The sequence below is a fragment of the Bubalus kerabau genome, chromosome 15 (assembly GCF_029407905.1).
Source record: "Bubalus kerabau isolate K-KA32 ecotype Philippines breed swamp buffalo chromosome 15, PCC_UOA_SB_1v2, whole genome shotgun sequence".
Lineage (NCBI taxonomy): Eukaryota > Metazoa > Chordata > Mammalia > Artiodactyla > Bovidae > Bubalus > Bubalus kerabau.
In genome coordinates this window covers 40,763,949-40,786,281 of record NC_073638.1, presented here as the reverse complement: position 1 = coordinate 40,786,281, position 22,333 = coordinate 40,763,949, and the positions used below count along the sequence as shown (strand labels likewise).

General features: G+C 34.6%; 1 protein-coding gene across 6 annotated transcripts in view; it reads left to right on the top strand.

Annotated features, from left to right (window-relative positions):
- The window catches only part of USP47 (ubiquitin specific peptidase 47), a 103,175-nt gene that overhangs the window by 62,416 nt on the left and 18,426 nt on the right, over positions 1-22,333 (top strand). For 4 of the 6 annotated variants that reach the window (XM_055548624.1, XM_055548620.1, XM_055548625.1 and 1 more), the window contains 10 exons: positions 9,832-9,927; positions 10,009-10,161; positions 12,597-12,764; positions 14,506-14,637; positions 15,073-15,149; positions 15,698-15,753; positions 18,202-18,314; positions 18,982-19,086; positions 19,860-20,067; positions 21,556-21,671. In XM_055548624.1, the coding sequence (XP_055404599.1) occupies positions 9,832-9,927; positions 10,009-10,161; positions 12,597-12,764; positions 14,506-14,637; positions 15,073-15,149; positions 15,698-15,753; positions 18,202-18,314; positions 18,982-19,086; positions 19,860-20,067; positions 21,556-21,671 (1,224 nt within the window). The remainder of the gene's footprint in view (positions 1-9,831; positions 9,928-10,008; positions 10,162-12,596; positions 12,765-14,505; positions 14,638-15,072; positions 15,150-15,697; positions 15,754-18,201; positions 18,315-18,981; positions 19,087-19,859; positions 20,068-21,555; positions 21,672-22,333) is intronic. The other 2 variants (XM_055548622.1, XM_055548621.1) reach the window with 2 other exon arrangements.

The following is a 22,333-nucleotide window of genomic DNA, read 5'->3' as shown; positions in this document are numbered from 1 at the left end:
TTAGAAAAAGCTCTTGACAGAGTTCAATAATCCACTCATGATAGAAACCCTAAAAACTGATAATAGAGGATAATTTTTCTTAAACTTGTAAAGAACATATTCAAAAACCTACAGCTAACATCATACTTTGTGGTGAAAGACTGAATGTTTTCTGCCTAAAACATCAAGGTTATCTCGGCAAGGATATCTGCTCTTATTCATTTTAGTACTGGAAGTCACAGCCAATACAATAAGGCAAGAAGAACAAATAAAAGGTATACCAATTAAAGGAAGAAATAAAATTGTTCCCCCTTTTTAAATAACATGGTTTTTTTGGTATAGAAAACCCCAAGGTATTTGCCAAAACAAAGCAAAACCCTGGAAAACTAATAAGTGATTTTAGAAGGTAGCCAGATAGAAAATAAACATACACAAATCAGTTGTGTTTCAAAATATTAGCAAAGAACATGTGGAAAGTGAAATTAAAAATACAATATTGTTTACAGTTGTGTGTGTGGGAGGGGGGAACCCTTAAGTGTAAATCTAACAAAATGTGATCTGGACCTATGTACTGGAAACTATAAATTCTGAAAATAATATTTGAATGGAAAGACATACTCTGCTCATTGATTGAAAGAGTCACATGTTGAAGATGTCAGTTCTCTCCCAAATTGTGTAATTTTAATGAATTCCTTTCAAAATCTGACAGACTTTTTCAACCTCATTCTAAACAACATAAAATAGCTAGAATAGCTAAAAGAATTTTGGAAAAAGAATAAAGTAAGAAAAATCTGTGTAGTTGATTTCAAGACTTCTTATATACTTACAGTAATCAAGGCTTTCTGATATTGGAAGAATAAGCAATAGATCAGTGGAACATAATAGAAAACCCAGAAATAAATCCACACAGATAGCCCGGCTGATTTTTTAGAATGGCACAGTGCAATTCAGTACAAGAAGGATGGTCTTTTCAACAAATGATGTTAAACAGTTGGGTACTCTTATTTATAAAACTGAACCTCTACTTAAACCTCACAGCTTGTATAAAGATTAGCTCAAAGTGGATCATAGACTTAAACATAAAATGTAAAGTTATAAACTTTTAGAAAAATAGGAAAAAATTCTGTAGATACAGGGTTAAGCAATTAATTCTTAGATTTGATACCAAAAAGTACAGTCCACAAAGGGAAAAATTGACAAGTTGTATCTCTACATAATTTTTAAAACATTTGCCCTTTGAAAGCCAAAGTGAGGAAGATAAAAAGAGAAGCTATAGACTGAGAGAAATTATTTGGAAAGTACATATCTGGCAGAGGACTAGTATTTAGAATGCATAAAGACATCCCGAAACACTGTAATAAAAAACCCAAACAGTCTGTTTAGAAAGTAGGCAAAAGACAAAAACATTCTATCTAAGAGCATATTACAGATACTAAATAAATACAGGAAAAGATATTTAGCATCTCTAGGGAAATGCAGAGAGCCGGACATAACATAACAACTGAACAGCAACAAAACAGAAATGCAAATTCAAACCTTATGAAGACAACACACTACCAACAGAATGGCTAAAATAAAAAATAATGGCAGCACAAAAAACTGGCAACAGTGTGGAGAAACTGGATCACTCATGTTTTTGGTGGGAATGTGAAGTATTATAGGCAGTTTCTTATGAAGCTAAACATGAAGTGACCATAACCTCCAGTAATTATACTCTTTTGATTATCCCAAAGAAATGAAAACTAACTAGATGTTCATAATGTCTCCAGTTTTAATATTCTAAAACTGGAATCAGCCCAGATGTCCTTTAGCAAGTAAATGGATTAACTGGGGTGCATACAAACCATAGAATACTACTTATTAATAAAAAGGAACAAACTGCAGTACACACAGAAACTTGAATGAATCTCCAGAGAATTATGCTGCGTGACAAAAGCGAATCTCCAAAGATTACATATGATTTCATTTATATAACATTTTGGATACAACAGTTTTAGAATTGAGAGATTAATCATTGCCAGAGCTTATAGAGTAGCTGAACCCAGGGGAAGGATGGGTAGGTAGTTACTATAACAGGGCAACATGAGTGATCCTTGTGTAGGAACTGTTCAGTCTCTTGGCTGTGGTGGTAGATACATGAGCCTATACAGGTAATAACATTATATAGAGCTTACTGTACACACATGCACAGACAAATGAATACACTGAAACTGAGAAAATTGGAATAATATTGGTGGGTTATATCAGTGTCGGTATCCTGATTGTGATATTATACTATAGTTTTGCAAACTAGTTACCTACCATTTGGAGGAATCGCACCATGTACAGGGGGCTCTGTATTACTTTTTATAATTGTATATGAACCTTCAGTAATCTCAAAAATTGCAATTAAAAGTAGATAGCTTAAGTAAAAATACAATCTTTTTCCTACTTTAAAGAGAAATACAAAGTATATATTCTGGGAAAGATAGTTGACTCTGTAAGGAAGACATAACTGCATATCAGTAGTACAGAATTGCTGAGTATATTAAAATCAGTTAGAAAATAATTATCAGTGGTAGTTCTAATTTATCTTATGTGGTTCAGTTCGAAAAATAAAATATGAAGTAGTGAATGATGTAGAAAGAATTTTATATGTAAGTTAAGAGTTAAATGAGGATTTATAGGCAATACTGTTTCTTGGTTCCATCTTTTGATTGCTCTATACCTAGATTTTCTATATTTCTTAATCAAAGAACCAAGGATATAAGAATTCTCTATATTATGTTCTGAATGCTGAAGAATAGGGTCTAAAAACCTGTGTACAGTTACACTTTGTGTAATATATAAGGAGGTGTAAGTGCTAGAAAATAAAGCTATTATCTTCACTCTGGAATGATAAAAAACAATCACAGTCAACCCAAAGCTAGTTTGGAAAAATGACTTAAGAATAGTTTAACATACTCAAGAGGACAGCTCATGGTAAGCATGAGCTTACCGTGTGTGTGTGTGTGTGTGTGTGTGTGTGTGTATGAGTGTGTATTAATAATGGCACAGTGTTTATATTTTGTTCCATTTTTATGATCCATAACTTGTTTTTTAGTATCTAAAATATAGTTTGGCATGATTTTGTTGTCTCATCACATTAGGTGAAGATAAATGTATATAACCACATTAGCCCATACATACTTTATTTGTATGAACAGATGAAACTAATTTTTATGGCTGGCTAATCTTTATTTATAATTATTCTAGTGGCAACTTTTTAAAAAGTGAATAGGAAACTAAAGAAAATTGTTAGTATAGCTTTAACTGGTTTGTGAATCTAAAGGATAATTTCAGCTGTCTGAATCTACATAATCCCACATGCCTTCCCCAAACCATAGGCAAAAAGGAACACTAGCAAAACCCAACTGACCCGTACCTTTTGGAATACTAGGAGACAGAATAATATGAACTTTAAATTACATGAAAATAGCAAAATTACCAAGTTCCAGGAGACCTTCCAGTATTGTTGCAAGTGTGTGTGTGTGGAGAGTACGGAGTGGGACGCTTTAGAGACTCCATGTAGCAGAGGAGTGGGGATTGGAAGACTTAAATGAAGATGGAATACCCTTAAATGAGAAAGTACAACAGTATGTGCCAAAATAGTGAACTCAGACTGGGACTTGATAGTTTATAGCACCAGCTACACAGAAGGAATTTTAGAGTGAGAAGGGTTAGAAAGTGACAGCCTTGGAGGAATTTTGCTTCTAGAGAAGGAGATAAACCAAAAAGGGATGATGCCCCTAAGTCATAGCAGTGAAGAGAAAATAAGAAGAGAATGATTCTGCAAAATCAAAGGGGACACCAACCTCTTCTTCACCATTACCCATTCACAAAATAGCACTTCACTAAGTAAAAAGCCTCTTGATGAAAGTGAAAGTGGAGAGTGAAAAAGTTGGCTTAAAGCTCAACATTCAGAAAACGAAGATCATGGCATCCGGTCCCATCACTTCATGGGAAATAGATGGGGAAACAGTGGAAACAGTGCCAGACTTTATTTTTTGGGCTCCAAAATCACTGCAGATGGTGACTGCAGCCATGAAATTAAAAGACGCTTACTCCTTGGAAGGAAAGTTATGACCAACCTAGATAGCATATTCAAAAGCAGAGACATTACTTTGCCAACACAGGTCCGTCTAGTCAAGGCTATGGTTTTTCCTGTGGTCATGTATGGATGTGAGAGTTGGACTGTGAAGAAGGCTGAGCGCCGAAGAATTGATGCTTTTGACCTGTGGTGTTGGAGAAGACTCGTGAGAGTCCCTTGGACTGCAAGGAGATCCAACCAGTCCATTCTGAAGGAGATCGGCCCTGGGATTTCTTTGGAAGGAATGATGCTAAAGCTGAAACTCCAGTACTTTGGCCACCTCATGCAGAGAGTTGACTCATTGGAAAAGCCTCTGATGCTGGGAGGGATTGGGGGCAGGAGGAGAAGGGGACGACAGAGGATGAGATGGCTGGATGGCATCACTGACTCGATGGATGTGAGTCTGAGTGAACTCTGGGAGTTGGTGATGGACAGGGAGGCCTAGCGTGCTGCGATTCATGGGGTCACAAAGAGTCGGACACGACTGAGTGACTGAACTGAACTGAAGTTAATAGAACATACTCACAAACTAAAGAATGCCATCCACAAAATGACTATAGGAAAAAAATTAAACAGCACAGCTGTTGAAAGAAAACAGAATATACGTATTAAAGCATTTCAGCTGATGAATAAGTCTAGACATAAACACAGCCCTGAAAAAGGAAACCTCAAAAAAGTAGCCACAAAATAGGATACTGTAACACAGTACTCTGGACTAAATTAAGTATTCTCAAGCAAGCAGAATAGAACCTGGTATCCAAAAATTTAAGGAGAGGAATGGATTAGAAAAACAAAACAAGAAATGAAGTGTGAGCTGATCGAACTCAGGAAGGAAATTGAAGAAAAGATGAAACTACATTAGAAATGAAGAACTAGTTATAAAATACTAGAGAGAAAATAGGATGGAATGAAAGCTAAGGAAGAATATAGAAAATGAGATAAAGTAAAAATTAGGATCTCAAAGCAAATGATTATAAAGGAAGACTGGCAAAGGAATCCAACATAATTGGACTGTGTGAAGCATAAAAACACGGTAGAGCAACACTTATAAACTATAATCCAGGAAAACTTTCTGGGAATTGGGGAAGTTTAATCAACTTTTTGAAAGATTCCTTCCCCCCCCAACCCCCAACATGCCTGGAAAAACAGATCTGGAATGATCCAACTCTGAGACATATTTTAATAGACTTTAAACTTGAAAGATAAATTGGACTGGCATCATATTTTTGAAGAGCAACATGCAAGTCATAGCAACAGAATAGCAGTTTCAAGGAAGTAAAAATTGTAAGCCAAGGATTTGCTATCTAGCCAAATTTTTCTTCAATTATTATGGCAGTAGAAAATCAGACTTTGAATACTGGGGGACTCATTGATTATTTTATCTGTAAACCTTGAGTTTATTAGAGGGTGAGCTCCACCCACCCAAGAGACCACTGGGGAAGCTTCAGCAAAAGGACCGTGAGCATTTAATATATAGAATTAAGGACTAAATAAAACAAGGGTGAGGACATGATAGAAGAAAGTATGAAATACTGTATCCTGATGTACAAAGAATGCCTCTCTTAAAAAAGGGAAAGAAAAAAGGGGATGTAGAATGAGGTCATAGATGGTTAAATGGGGGGAGACCAGGATACCATTTAAAATTGGCAGTATAGACACTAAAAACTTAAGGAAAAGGAGGAGGAAGGGTTAAGAAAACTAGCAAAAGTGTATATAAATACATTAGAACAAATTACTAGGCTTCCTAAATACCAAAAGAAAATGTAGAAAAATAGCAAAGAAAAGCACCATGTAGGAAAAAACAGTAAATATTAATAGAATAATTAAAATACACAATAGTGACTGAGATGGAGCAAAACATTGGTCCTGTTAGATACGGATGGGCTTAAATTCCCTGTTAAAAGTAAAAGATTGTCAAATTGACTTACAAAACAAACATTAAAATTTGGGTTAAGCAAGAATCCAATAATGGATGCTAAACCAAGGTGGAAAACTTGTTAAGGCTCAGTATTTTTGTATGGGCTCCCAAGTGTCTCCTTACAAATTGCTTATTAGTTGGAAAGAGGAAAAAGTAATAACCATATATAGTGAAGAAACTGGGCAACGCCTTGACCAGGTGATTGAAGTTAGTATCACCAATAGGGATGTTAAGGACACATGCCCTTTGACTGTGATACCCTTTGAAGAATACATCATTACTTACGTAGTAGTTTAGTAAGGAAGACATAAACTGAATCTAACCGTGAGGAACATCAAACAAACCCAAATTGTGGAACATTTTATAAGATAACCTAGCCTCTTCAAAAATTGTTAATATCATGAAAGAAAGGCTTTGGAACTGTTCTGATAAAATGAATCTGAAGAGGCAGTCATCCAAATGCAGACTTTGTTCCTGGATTTGATTCTATACTGGATGGGGAGAAATACTGTAAAGGACATTATTAGAATAATTGACAGAATTGGAGTATGGACTGACAAATTACCAATATTAAATTTTCCTGAATCTGATTAACTCCTTTGGAAAAACACATGATGTGAGTGTAGGTGGGAGAATGATAAAGCAGAGGGAGCAAAAGGTTAAAAGTTGGTGAGTCTGGGTAAAATGTTTAAGGGAATTTTCTGTTGTTCAGATTTTTCTCTGGATTTTAAAAATTATAGCTCTGATTGTGAACTATAAGCCAGAAATCAGTACATACATATAGTTTCATAAAGTAGAATTTGAGTTATGTAATTTTCTCACTCTCCCCCTTTTTTAAAAATATATCAAGTGTTGTACTAATTCAGTTTCCATTTGGAAAGCTCAACTGATTTTTATCAGTCTGTGTTAAGCTATAGATGTGCTTGCTCTTAAAGCTTCTTTTGCTCTTATGTTTTTGAAGAATTTGCCTTTTTCCTACTTAAAATATGCTCTAGAAGGGGAAAAAATATCATTTTCTAAATGTGTTCTTTTCTATGACCTCCTGTAAAATACTTGAATATATGGAGAAAAGCTGGCTATTTTTGGTCCCCCTCCCCAACCTTATTAATACTTCTTTGTGTTCTGAGGACAAAATTGGAGATGGGTGAAGTTAGAAGCTCCCAAAGAAAGGCAATGCCAAAGAATGCTCAAACTGCCGCACAATTGCACTCATCTCACACGCTAGTAAAGTAATGCTCAAGATTCTCCAAGCCAGGCTTCAGCAATACATGAACTGTGAACTTTCAGATGTTCAAGCTGATTTTGGAAAAGACAAAGGAACCAGAGATCAAATTGCCAACATCCGCTGGATCATGGAAAAAGCAAGAGAGTTCCAGAAAAACATCTATTTCTGCTTTATTGACTTTGCCAAAGCTTTTGACTGTGTGGATCACAATAAACTGTGGAAAATTCTTGAAGAGATGGGAATACCAGACCATCTGACCTGCCTCTTGAGAAACCTATATGCAGGTCAGGAAACAACAGTTAGAACTGGACATGGAACAACAGACTGGTTCCAGATAGGAAAAGGAGTACATCAAGGCTGTATATTGTCACCCTGCTTATTTAACTTCTATGCAGAGTACATCATGAGAAACGCTGGGCTGGAAGAAGCACAAGCTGGAATCAAGATTGCCGGGAGAAATATCAATAACCTCAGATATGCAGATGACACCACCCTTATGGCAGAAAGTGAAAAGGAACTAAAAGCCTCTTGATGAAAGTGAAAGTGGAGAGTGAAAAAGTTGGCTTAAAGCTCAACATTCAGAAAATGAAGATCATGGCATCTGGTCCCATCACTTCATGGGAAATAGATGGGGAAACAGTGGAAACAGTGTCAGACTTTATTTTTTGGGGCTCCAAAATCACTGCAGATGGTGACTGCAGCCATGAAATTAAAAGACGCTTACTCCTTGGAAGGAAAGTTATGACCAACCTAGATAGCATATTAAAAAGCAGAGACATTACTTTGCCAACAAAGGTCCGTCTAGTCAAGGCTATAGTTTTTCCAGAGGTCATGTATGGATGTGAGAGTTGGACTGTGAAGAAAGCTGAGCGCCGAAGAATTGATGCTTTTGAACTGTGGTGTTGGAGAAGACTCTTGAGAGTCCCTTGGACTGCAAGGAGATCCAGCCAGTCCATTGTGAAGGAGATCAGCCCTGGGATTTCTTTGGAAGGAATGATGCTAAAGCTGAAACTCCAGTACTTTGGCCACCTCATGCAAAGAGTTGACTCATTGGAAAAGCCTCTGATGCTGGGAGGGATTGGGGGCAGGAGAAGAAGGGGACAACAGAGGTTGAGATGGCTGGATGGCATCACCAACTCGATGGACATGCGTCTGAGTGAACTCCGGGAGTTGGTGATAGACAGGGAGGCCTGGAGTGCTGTGATTCATGGGGTCGCAAAGAGTCGGACACGACTGAGCGACTGAACTGAACTGAACTGACGTTAGAAGCATTTTGTATATTTTTTTTGTAATTTTTTAGTCTTATTCCAAAATGAACTATACCAAGCATTGTGTAAATTTTATATACTTGGTAGCTGTTTTTACACTAACTCCATTTTGCCAGATCAAGCTCACTTACCTTTTGAGGAACAACTTGTTCTATAGCAAAAAAATTTTTGAAGATATTTTGTCTTAGTGATTGTATTTCTTTTTCTTTATATGTAATAAATATTGTCAGACCATGTCCTTAGACCATGTGTGAGGAATAAAGATGATATCAAATGAAATTGTGCAATCCAACCTTATATGCTATACAGTCCATGGAATTCTCCTTGCCAGAATACTGGAGTAGGTAGCTGTTTCGTTCTCCAGGGGATCTTCCCAACTCAGCGATTGAACCCACGTCTCCCACATTGCAGTCTGATTCTGTACCAGCTGAACCACCAGGGAAGCCCAAGAATCCTGCAGTGGTTATCTTAATTTATCCCTTCTCCAGAGGATCTTCCCGACCCACGAATCAAATTGGGATCTTCTGCATTGCAGGCAGATTGCCAGCCAAGCTACCAGGGAATCCCCAATCATATATGTTGTACTAACTGAAACTTTTTTAATTGCAAAAAGTCAATGTTGAAAAATTAAAAACTTTATACCTACTGATTCTTCAACAATATTCATACAGGTTTCTTGCTTCTGTCTTAAAGCTGTATGGAGAAAAAGAGAACCACGTGGTTCCTCTAGGTGAACAGTCCAGGAGCTCTCATACATTTTCAAGTGGAGCAGTATCTGACAAGCAGTGAGATGGCTGCACAATAGTTTTCAATCTTTCTAAGTAATACAGTGGCGAATTACTAACTGACCCTAAATGTAGTGACGAAAGAAAATGATTAGATTTTTAAGTGTACAGATAATGTACACTTCAGAGCACTGTGTTTTAACTGTGCAGTTTAAAGTAGTCTCCTTTTATAAGAAGAATGCAGTGACGTATGCAACTGCTTTTTTAAGTGTGGAATTACTTTTTAATCTAAAGACTGAGGATCTGTTAGATTATTTAGCCAAAAACCACAATGTAAAGTCTATGACAATTAAGCAGAGATGACTAATGTGCAAGACCAGGAAACGTAGCACTCATACAGAATGAAATAAAGTAATTTTTTGCTGTTTTATAATGATAAAATCATTTTGTTGTTGATACTTTTTTCCCTTTTTTGCATTTGAATTCTTAATTTTCTAGCCATTCTGTTTATGAGTATTTTGGTAATTAAAATTTTTTTATATTCAGGACTTTATCATTAACATTATAATATTTCACAATAATTATACAACAATTTGTTTTCTAACTAGGAAGAAGCATTGCATGCATTTATTCAGCCAGAGATCCTGGATGGCCCAAATCAGTATTTTTGTGAACGTTGTAAGAAGAAGTGTGATGCACGAAAGGTAGATGCCATGTAGAAATTAATACTTAATTATCTGAGATAATATTCAGTATTCAGTAGATTCTCCCCACTTTTTTTTTAGGGTCTTCGGTTTTTGCATTTCCCTTATCTTCTGACCTTACAATTGAAAAGGTTTGATTTTGACTATACAACCATGCACAGGATTAAACTGAATGATCGGATGACATTTCCTGAGGAACTAGATATGAGTACATTTATTGATGTTGAGGATGAGGTAAATACTTAAAAATTATACTTCAGTTTTGATCAGAGTAACGTGATATTCTTTGAAAAGACAAGGATATTAAACTCTGAAATTATTTATTTGAGTAGATAATCTTATGTTTCATAACTTTCTCTCTTTTTAAAAAGCATGTTTGTTTATTTGACTGTGCTAGGTCTTAGTTGCAGCATGTGGGATCTTTGATCTTAGTTACAGCGTGAGGGATCTCTAGTTCCATCAACAGGGATTGAACCCAGGCCCCCTGCAGGAGGAGCTTGAAATCTTAGCCAATGGACCACAAGCCTCTTATATTTCATAATTTGCTTAGTTATTGAAATATAGCAGTCTAGAGATGGGCTGCATTTGTGTTTCTGGTACACGATAAACAGAACAAATACAGTGTATTGAATGAACAAGCAAAATGGGTACTGTGGCCTTAAATTTCTTGTTTTGTCTTAGTGACTTTTTTAAGCATTGTTTTCCGGGTTGTTCTCATTTAAGGTTTTGTTGTTGTTGTTGCTTAGTCAGTAAATCATGTCCAACTCTTTGTGACCCCATGGACTGCAGCCTACCAGGCCCCTCTGTCCATGAGATTTTCCTGGCAAGGATACTGGAGTGGGTTGCCATTTCTTCTCCTGGGGATCTTCCCGACCCAGGGATTGAAGCCGTGTCTCCTGCATTGGCAGGCAGATTCTTTACGGCTGAGTCACCAGGGAAGCCACTTAAGGTTTACCAGCTTATAAATTGGCTAAGTTATAAACCTAGATAATAAAGATATTTTTAATTAGTTTTTAAATTAAAAATTTTAAGGTAAAGAATTTAAAATTAAATATAGTTTGAGAATGAGACTTTGAAGGCACAGATAATGCTAATTAATTTCTTCTACTCATTGACCTCCCCAAATTCTCTGGTTCCTCTGTCCTTATCCAGTAAAGGATTCATAATATCCCATTCTATTCGTTTGGAAACTCCTCTGATTTAGTTATTAGGAATATGTACAGCCATTTAACATAGTTGTTAGAGAGTGATAAATCTTTCTTATTCTCAAAACTGTCATAAAGCATTTTTTTCTGATTGGAATTCATCACAGTAGTTAAAAACTGCCTTTTCCCAGAGGCTCAAAAATAATTTCAAACATTCTCAAATTTTATTTATGCTCTTAAGTACTAAGAGTCAGATTATTTTCTGAGCTTCACTTTCCCTGTCTGTAAAGTAAGGATGATAATTGATTTTTATAGCTTTTCTAAGAAGAGATTGCCTTAGATAGAGTAAATGTTCATTGAATGGTACCTGTGTCCAGGTAATATTTTGAAAGGTTTAATTTGAAATAATATCTCAAACACTTGTGCTTAAGCTAGGAAATCTATCCATAGTATACCAAACTTTCAAAGGAGATTTCCTACTTGGAGATCAGTATTAGATTGGTCTTCTTATATTCCTAATGTAGTTCTTGTAAAAGGAAGTCTTTTCCAAGAGAAAAAAACTGAGACAGAAGGTTTGACAGGAACTTTGAGGAAATTATAGGTCCATTTCTTGGGAGAAGAGTAGGTGTTCTGGCTTAGTTAAAAGAGGTTTTGGGAATGATCTCTTTGAACTTCATGTAGAATTCTAAAGTTGGTTTTCATTTCCATTTTTCCTTGGACCAGACTTTGTTGAAGAATGAAGACTATATGTTAGATGTAATCCTTAGAACAAAATTCTTGGTAAAAAGTTGGTACTTACTACATATTGCTGGGTTAATTGAAGGACTTCTATGCAGCGCCTTAAACATATCAAGGGCCTACATTTTAGAGAAGAGTTTTCAAACTATGTTTTAAAATATTTAAGGAGAAGGGAGGAAGGAGTTGTTTGAGGATTTCTAGGAAGAATTCTTTAAGTTAAATTTGTCTGAAAGAGATTTAAAAATCATAAAAGCATGGAAAAGTATTATTTGCTGTTGTTGCATTTCTGCCTCCTATAACTGGAGTATAACATTCTTGAGAGAGACAGTATCTTGTTTTTCTTTCTAATTGTCTGTAATACCTAGCATAGTGATAAACTGAATTGCACTTTTTGTTCAAGAAAGGAAATGGTGTTCTTTTGGGATTTGAGAACAACAGAAGCTCACTTTGGAGCTTAGGTTCTCTGCTTTTATGGTTTTTGATGAAAGAAATGGTAGTTTTATACTGTTACTTTGCAACTGTAGCATAAATGAAGTTTAGTAGAATTCTGAATCAATAATTTGTTAATAGAGAATGTTAATAAGGATGTTAACAGAAACGATTTTAAAATATACTTTTTTGTTTAAGGTCTCACTTTTTTAAGAGGAAATAAATTTGCTTGAAGTAGAATAAGTATTTTTATTAGCAATAGTGTCTTAAATTTTGCGAAAAAGTTCACAGCATATAAAAGGTTTATATTTTCCCTTTATTTGCCTTATAATTGTAAGATAATTATGTTTTATTAAGAAGTCTCCTCAGACTGAAAGTTGCACTGACAGTGGAGCAGAAAATGAAGGCAGTTGTCACAGTGATCAAATGAGCAATGATTTCTCCAATGATGACGGTGTTGATGAAGGAATCTGCCTTGAAAACAATAGCGGAACTGAAAAGATTCCAAAACCTGGACTTGAGAAGGTATTTTATAATTTGTGGTTTTTAGTTGAAAGACAGAATAAAGTAATTGCTGAGCTGCTATTATAATTCTCTTTTAAAACATTTAATTGCTACTGTTTTTAGGCATATATGATCAAAATTAAACTTTAGGAAAAACTGCTTACAGGTGGGAGCATTGACTTCTGAGACACTGAACTGTAACTGGCCTTTGAAGTAACAGCAAGGCTCTAAATCTTACATCAGAGTTTTCTCATATAGCAAATTGAAAGCATGAGGCTAGATTTGTTAATTTAAAAAATTCTGGCTATAGAATCCTTTCTGAAACAATAGGAGAATTAATCTTTTTTAGATAGGGAACCCTCAGTTTCCCTCCCCTGCCCTATGACAGCCCTTAAGGGACTTCAAAAAATGATATAATTCCATGGATTGTAATTTGAAAACTACAAGACTGAATGATATCTAGGATAGAATTTTTTTTGTTACTAGGTCAGTGATTTTTAAGATTTTTCAAACTAGTTCACATTTGTGTCATTTACTTTTTTGAGGGTAGAATTACAGATCAAATGTCTTGAGCATGGTGTGAATAATGAATTGCCAGTCTGAAGACTGATCATGAATTCAAGTCTTACACAGTCGTATTAAATACAGGCTTTTTTAAGGCAGTATTTAAGAATGGAGTTTCACTTGCATAAATCTGTTTTTAGACCAAGACCATTATTCTCATCACCATTACCACTACTCTTTACCTTTTAAAATTATCTGTTTCTTTCAGGGCAGATGAGTGTGAATTGCTGTGATGAATAATGTAGCAGATATATCATAACTTGGTATAAAGATCATTGCTTTCAAGCAAGAGTTGGAAAACTATGGCTCAAGAGCTAAATCCACCCCTTGCCTGGTTTTTCTACATAGACAATTATGTCTTACATATTTTTTTTTCCCTTTGTCTTGTTCCACTGGATAGGAGTTCCCATACCGTGTTGAATAGGAATGGTGAGAGAAGACACTCTTGCCTTATTATTCCCAGTCTCAGGAGGAAAGTATTCAGTCTCTCATCATTAAGTATGATATTGGCTCTTTCATAGGTTTTATGGGTTTTTTGTAGATGTTGTTTATCAATTTGAGGATGTTCCTCTCTTCCTAGTTAGTTGAGAGTCTTTATCATGGATGGGTTTGGATTTTGCCAAATGCTGTTCTGGATTCAATTGATTATGATCATATAATTTATCTTCTTTAGCCTGGTTTACATTGGTTGATTTTCTAATGTTGAACCAGCTTTGCATACCTGAGAGACATCAAATCAATAGATTAGTGTATTACAGATACTACATAAATACATTACAAGATGTTCAAAAAAAAAAAAAGATGTTCAAAATCATCTTATTTGAATTTTTAAAAATGTTAGTTGAAATGTATTGATTTTGATGTGCATATCAGAATACTCTCATGTTAAGCATCTGCTTCTAAAATTTCAGACTATTTTCTTCTTTTTACATAAATATATAAATTTATATCTCAGTTATGCATTGTTCTAAAGGTTATAGCATAATTAAAATGTGAAAGAATATGTTGAATGAAACTGGTGGTATATAAAATTATGTGGTGAATTACCATTTTAATGATCTTGGAGAAAAGTTGATTTGCCATAAATAAATAGGACAACCAACATATTACCTCACTGTGTTTTAGTAGAGAATAAGAAATATACAAATTAGGGTTTTGTGTTTCTCCTCTGCTCTGAGTTACTTTTTTTTTCCCTTAGAATTCCTTGATCTATGAGCTCTTCTCCGTTATGGTTCATTCAGGGAGTGCTGCTGGTGGCCATTATTATGCGTGCATAAAGTCTTTCAGTGATGAGCAATGGTACAGCTTCAATGATCAACATGTCAGCAGGGTAAGGAGGAATTTTTTAAGATTATTATTCTGAAAGACAGGAGTAGGGATGTTTCTCATCAGTAGAGGGTTTATTAAAAATGGGAGACAGTCTGTCCAGTGAAGCACTTTAAGACACATACCTAATCAGTCTTTTGTTTTTGTTTCCAGTAAATTTCCTTTGTTTATTGTTGTTATCTCCTTGTTTTGTTTTATTTTGAACTTGTTGAGTGTTGTAGAGATAGATTCCCAATTTTCTTCTTGGCTTGAGCCTTCGTGTGGGCTGCCTATTTAAGAGGACTAGAAATGACTGACCGTTAGTAGCCACTGGTTATGATTACATTTTGAGAAATGGTATCTGTGTGGTCTATTTAACTCTGAGGTTAAAACTTGAGTTCATATTGATATAAAGGTGTTAGATGGTACCAAAAAAAGTAAGTACTGTAACAACTTTTAGATAACACAAGAGGACATTAAGAAAACACACGGTGGATCTTCAGGAAGCAGAGGATATTACTCCAGTGCTTTTGCAAGGTAAAGAACTTCCTGGTTTTACTGTTCATAAATTAGAATTACAAGCTTTTCAACATTTTATGCACTAAAAAGATTTAACCCAGGGGTTGACAAGCTGTAACCTATGGGCCAGATTCAGCCTGCCTGCAGTTTTAGAAAATAGTTTTATTGAAACACCACCATGCTCGTTGGTTTAAATACTGTATGTTCATCTTTTCCCACCACAATAGCAGAGTTGCCCACAAAGCCTATGGCTTTTACCATCTGGCCCTTTTCCAGATGGGAAAAAATTTGCTGCCTACTGGCTTAACTGAAGCAGTCATTCAAGGACAAAGGTTTTTTGAAGATTTTACTGTGTTACCAAGAGAAGACAGAGGATTTTCTCATGAATATGTCAAAGTAGTCTTTTTTCCTAGAATGTTTAAATCTGAACCTGTTCAAGAATACATTATTTTTAATTGTTTGAGACAATGAAAAAACTTCTATTTAAATTAAAAATTTGATGCTAGGAAATGGAATCTTTACAGTCAACTTTTTGTCCCCATTAATCATTTTTATGTTTTTACTAGCTCCACAAATGCATATATGCTGATATATAGACTGAAGGACCCAGCAAGAAATGCAAGTATGTTGACATATAGTTACTTGATTTTTGTCTGTGTTTTAAACAAGTTTTTTTTTTTTTTTTTTTTTGCAAGCTTTATAAACCCAGATAACTACTTTTAAATGATAGGACTATTAAATTTTTTATGTGTAGAGAATTAATTACAAAGATAGTTTTGAGGTAATACTAACTGTTAAAAAGCATTTGGGAAAAAGTTGAACTTTTCTTTGTAACACACTAAGAGACAAAACTTAACTTACTCTGCATTATGCACATTGGATATTTATTTCCAGTAAGATTGTATTCTGTGTAGTTTGGTGCAGTGATGACGGTCCCTGATCTATGTAGCTGTCATAACTCACAATTTGCATGTCCCAGAGGAAATTATTTATTTAACTTTTCTAAGTCTTACTTTCCACATATGTGAAATGGGGATGTTATAGGGTTTTTTTTTTTTTTAGTATTTTATAGCATTGTTATAGAAAATTGAGATAAAATTTTAAGCATTTAGTTTCATACTAGAGTTAAATATCTTTGCTTATTTGCTTAAAAAGCAAGTAAAATTTTAAGAGTCGAGTATGCATCCTTTATTATATTTTTAATTTTATTAAGAATCTTAAAAAGAATACTGTGTACGAAGCATGTGGATTTGCCTTTCTTTTTTCCTTTTGTAATTGCTACTTTAAAAAATTACAGTTCCTATGTTTTTCTTGCTAACTCTCATCTTGACAGAAACAGTATTTGCAGATAGGTGTATGATGTGTGTGTGTGTATACATAGAGATATATAGACAGGTGATATGTCTGCTCATATTTTCACAATTAATATAATTATATTGCTTTGATTTCAACATATTTCCTTTGTTTAGAAATTGCCATACTATAAGTAAGTCTTTTAAGCAGTCTAATTAATGTTTTTGTTTACATTTTCATAAACCCTCATGAGATTGTGAATTCAGTTGTTGCAAGGCCTAGGACTTATTTATCTTTTCACCAATGATATGATTCAGGGACTGCTGTATAGGGGCTGTTCAATAATTTACAATGTAATTATAGGAAAGAGAAAAAAGAAATTACAATGAGAACTCATTTCAGAATAGAGATTTCAGAGTAGAAGTGTTCGTTTTCACTTTACACATAAAGAAACTATACCCAGAGAGTGACTTGTCCAAGGTCATAACTGTCTGGAGGGAGGACCAGGATTATAGTTTATGTGTCTTCTGTGGCACTCAGTATCCCATGTGTTTTCAGTAGTGCAATAATTCAACTTTCTTTTATCTGCTCCCTCCAACTCTAGTTTTGTGATAAAGCACCAGGGGGCACTGTATGTATAATGCAGAATATTTTTTAAATTAGAGCTCATTTCTAAAAACAGTGGATTTTTACCTTCCAAAGAGGATTGATTTTTTTTTTTTTTAATATAAATTGTTCTCCCTTTTTAATGCCCAGCAATCATTGGCTTTATTAAACAGTGTCATAATCTCATACTGTCACTTCTAACACTTTGAGTTACATTTGAAGTTCTTTGATTAGAAGGCAGCTGGGAACTTTCCTGATGACACAGTGGGTAGGAATCCACCTGCCACTGCAGGGGTCATGGGTTTGCTCCCTGGTCTGGGAAGATTCCACATGTCCTGGAGCGACTAAGCTTGTGTGCCACAACTATTGAGCCTACACTCACATATTGCAACTACTCAGCCTGCACACGTGCTGCCACTTCTGAAGCCCGTACACCTAGAGCCTGTGTTTGCAACAGGAGAAGCCACCACAAAGAGAAGGCCATGCACCACGAGAAAGAGTAGGCCCTGTTCGCCGCACCTAGAGAAAGCCCACGCAAAAAATGAAGACCCAGTGCAGCCAAAAATAAATAAGTAAATAATAAAAAATAAAGAATGGTGCCTCCCTTATTAAAAAAGGCAGCTAAAAGACTACTTTGAGAACAAAGGAAAGATGATCATATTAGTGAATAATAATAAAATAAATACCATTTGTAGTAATAGTGTATCAACAGTATTTATTACATTTCATTTTATCTCAGGTAATAACTCTTTGTGGTAGGTGCTATTAAGAAGCTGAGAAAAAACAAGGCTTGGAGAAGTAAACCTACCCAAGGTTGCACAATTTCGTGATAGCACTATTTGAAATCAAAAGTGCTTTTATTTTCAAGTTTAAGGGAGGCTTTTTCACTCCAAAAATCTTAATTTACCTGCTAGAGTTGTCAGGAGCCAAGAGGTATATAGGTAAAGATTCGGCTTTTTTGAAACCTAACCATGTGTTATTATTAACTACCTCTTCACCGTTGTCTGGAAGAAGTTTGTGTTCCATGTTGAAAGATTGATGTAATTGAACTAAATTTTAATAACAGCTGTAGTAGAAGTATATTCTCTGGAAATATAGTAGAACAAAATTGTATAAAGGAAGCTCAGTCTCAGTGGCACTGTTTTACCTTAACTGTTTTTACTATTAATAGAATTTCTAGAAGTAGATGAGTATCCAGAACATATTAAAAACTTGGTGCAGAGAGAGAGAGAATTGGAAGAACAAGAAAAGAGGCAACGAGAAATTGAGCGCAATACATGCAAGGTTGGATTTCCTAATTTACTTTTAATTAAAAAGTGCTATTAAACTTTGCTTAACTACATTTCTCAAAACTTACTCATTGAGTTGTGTAATCATTAAGCAATTAACCAACTATATTACTGAGGTAAAGTGATTTTATTTTATGCATAAAAAACCAGTAATGTGATAATAGTGCTGGTAAGGTTACAATGAGGTGAACTTTGTAACATTCTTCTACAAGAGTAAATTTATAAAACTTTCTGTTTAGTATTTGCATTACATTTATCAAGAACCTTAAAGCAAATTTATATTCTTTCATATGATTCTCTTAAAAAATATTATCTAATGAAATAATTACAGTGCAGTAAAAACTTCGACTACCACGGCATACTCCACAGTATTTTCCAAATTAGGGAAAAATTGGAAACAACTTGAATGTATATCAGTAGGAGAGTGATTTCATAAATTGTGATACATGCTTATAAAGAAACATACAGTTGTTAAAATGAATGATTTTGAATTTTTGATAGCAAGACAGTATCAGTTATTAAGTGAGATAAATAGACCCGAGGGAGAGTGATCTCAATTATGTTTTTTAAGAATTATAATAATTTGATTTAAATACTGTCTACAAAGGAAGTAATTTGATTTATGACTTGTTGAGTTAATGATAATATTTTACATTTTCTAGATAAAATTATTCTGTTTGCATCCTGTGAAACAAGTGATGATGGAAAATAAATTGGAAGTTCATAAGGATAAGACACTAAAGGAAGCAGTAGAAATGGCTTATAAGGTATGTTTAGTTGTACTGTTGGCATTTAATTATTGATATCTTACATAATGATACTAACATTTTCCCAAGTTTTTATTATAGTCAGTAGTAGTATAAACACTTGCAAGTAGCTTTTGTTTTCCACTTGCCCATTAAATCCTATCAATGTATCTCTTAAGGAGCGTAGTTTATACCTCTTCTTTGAAATGTGGTTCATTGCTTTTGGGAACTTTCTCACTCTGAAAACCAGTTAAGCTTTCTACAACTCAGAAATAGAATTAGAAACAAAGATATTTATTTATTCTTTATATTCAGATTGTTTTTGTTTTTTATTGCTAAGTCGCTTCAGTCATGTCCTACTCTTTGTGACCCTGTGGACTGTAGCCTGCCAGGCTCCTCTGTCCAAGGGATTCTCCAGGAAAGAATACTGGAGTGAGTTGCCATGCCCTCCTCCAGGGGATCTTCCCAGTGCAGGGATGGAACCTGTGTCTCTTATGTCTCCTGCATTGGCAGGCAAGTTCTTTACCATAGCACCACTGTAGCAGATACATTCTGAAGTTTAGATTGTTAACTTTTTAAAAGTCTTTAAAATATGTTTGTATAGGTTGTATAATTTGAGGGATAATGAAATATGGTTATTTTAAAATACCATTTAAGTCATGCCTTTGAGCTTTTATGCAAATCATAAATATATATATGGACTTTATTGTTTGTTAGGACCTCTTGTTAGTATAGTTACATATCAGATTAAAAAATTTTTTTTTCCTTTTTCCTTGGGTGTTGTATTCTTTTAGATGATGGATTTAGAAGAGGTAGTACCCATGGATTGCTGTCGTCTTGTTAAATATGATGAGTTTCATGATTATCTTGAACGATCATATGAAGGAGAAGAAGATACTCCAATGGGTCTTTTACTAGGTGGAGTCAAGTCAACATACATGTTTGATCTGCTGTTGGAGACAAGAAGACCTGATCAAGTTTTCCAGTCTTATAAACCTGGAGGTAAGCATTTTTATGGTATTTTGAATTGTAAAGGACTTACATTTTCATAAAGTTTTTTGTTTATAGAAATTATTTTTAAATTTTTTACATGTTCTCAGAATGTATAATAATTTCGATAGGTTTTGAAGTAGTGAGCCACAAACCTGGAATTAAATTCTAGACTACTTTTAAAAAACTATACACAAAATTTAAAAAACAAATAACAAAGCAAAAAAACAAAATAGAAGTCTTCAATAGGATTTTTCTTCTCCAGTACTAAATCATCCTTCCTTCCTATCTCTGCCTCTGCCTCTTCCCCTGCCTCTCTCTTTATAGAGAAGACCACGGCCCAAAAAAGTATATTCTCATAAAGTCTCCGAAGTAGAGTCTTCAGGGTCTCCTTGAAGACATGGTTCCATAACTCTTTCAAATTCTGTTCTTCTGTGGATCTTCCACACCTCCTTTTTTTGAAGTCTCTTCTTTCCAAAGTAGATTAAGTATGGTATTCTCTCAAGAGCTTCTTCAGTCATACTCCGCTATATCCATAAAGAGTCCCTTTGGAGTATTTTCTTTCAGATTATTTTTGAACTAGACTGTAGAAATTATGATAAAAGTATAACATTGGTCAGCAAAATAACTCACTTTTTAAAAAGAGAACTCTAAATGTTGTTGTGTATTATGACACTTATAATCTCCTTTATTGTTTAATAATCAATGCTTTAGAATAATATTCAAATTTAGATTAGCTACATGGGGGGAAATGGAAGATTGACATGTACTACATACAAGAGATTAAAACAGTTAAAGCTGGAGAAAATCTGCTAAATCTGGTGGTTGAAGATCATTTATTTTTCTGGTGACTGAAAGTTAAGTTATATATGATTTCCTAAAAACAGGAGAGAAGATGGCATTAAGTTATAACATGAAACTTTTAAGTCAGAAAACAAACATGTAAACCAAAGCTTTTCTGTTGAATTTTCCATAGGATATAGAGAATATTATTTTGAGAAGAAGTCTTTGATTATGAACAAGGTCTTGAATTGTTCAATGAATGTTGTAAAAAGCAAGTAGGGCTGCTATGTCCCCTTTAGTATTTGTTTTCCCTAGTTATTTTATGTTAGTGTTGTAGTTTTGCTCTGTATTTTAGAACTTTGGATGTGTATTTTTAGTATGCTTGAAAAATTTGACAGGAGTGGTATTAATATTTTATAAGGAAACAAAGCATGTATTTTTAAAAATCACATTTTGACTTTGGCCTTGTTTAAAGAGATCTATAAGAACCTTTTTATTCGCTTTATTTTTTAGTTCTTTATATATATTTGTAATGTGATAAATTGTGAAAGAAGTGTTAATTGTATTATGCATGTTAACATATACATCTACCGTCTTGACAATTAGAAAAACATCTTTGCTGTCTATTAGAAACACATTTAGATTGCATTGCTAATGTGAAATGCCTTTTTAAAAAAGAACCTCCATTTGTGTTTCTGTGTTTTTCAAATGTGACAGAAGTAATGGTGAAAGTTCATGTTGTTGATCTAAAGGCAGAATCTGTAGCTGCTCCTATCACTGTTCGAGCTTACTTAAATGAAACAGTTACAGAGTTCAAACAGCTTATTTCAAAGGTAAGTTTTAAAATTGGTCAATGAATATTTTTAAATGCCTGCTATGTACAAAGCACTATGTGATAGTTATTAGATGTAGGAACCGATCTTTACCTCAAGAAGCCAATGTATTCATAGCTTGGAGATGACTTGTTGGGAGAAAAGGATGCTTCATAGTGGAAGAAGCAGACTGACCTAAATGTGAAGGTACGAATGTGAAGCAGGTGCACGTGGCAGTGACTTGTGTGTTTGGCTGGATCATTGTGAAGTGCATGCCTGGAAACACAGGTTCACTTTATCTCATGGCAGGTTTTTAAATGTAAACAGAGAAGTTTGGACTCTGTTTAATGTAGGAAGTAGGCTGGTTGGTTGGTTTTCTAAGTACAGCAGTGTTATGATAAGAGAGCTATGCTGTAGTGTGGTAATTCTGGCAATTCCAGACTATCGTTCCCAATGGGCTGAGGGAGGAACCAGGAACATATTAATAGATGAGGTTGTTGAAATAATTTAGGTGAACACATATGACCAGAAATGAAAAAAGTAGAGATTTGTAAGAGTGAATCTATAAATAAAATTGGCAGCACTTGCAATTGCTAAAAATTAGAGCAAGGCAGGAACACAGAAGACCTGAGGAGTTTCACATTGGGGTAACCAGAAAGATAGTGATAAATGAATAGAAATAG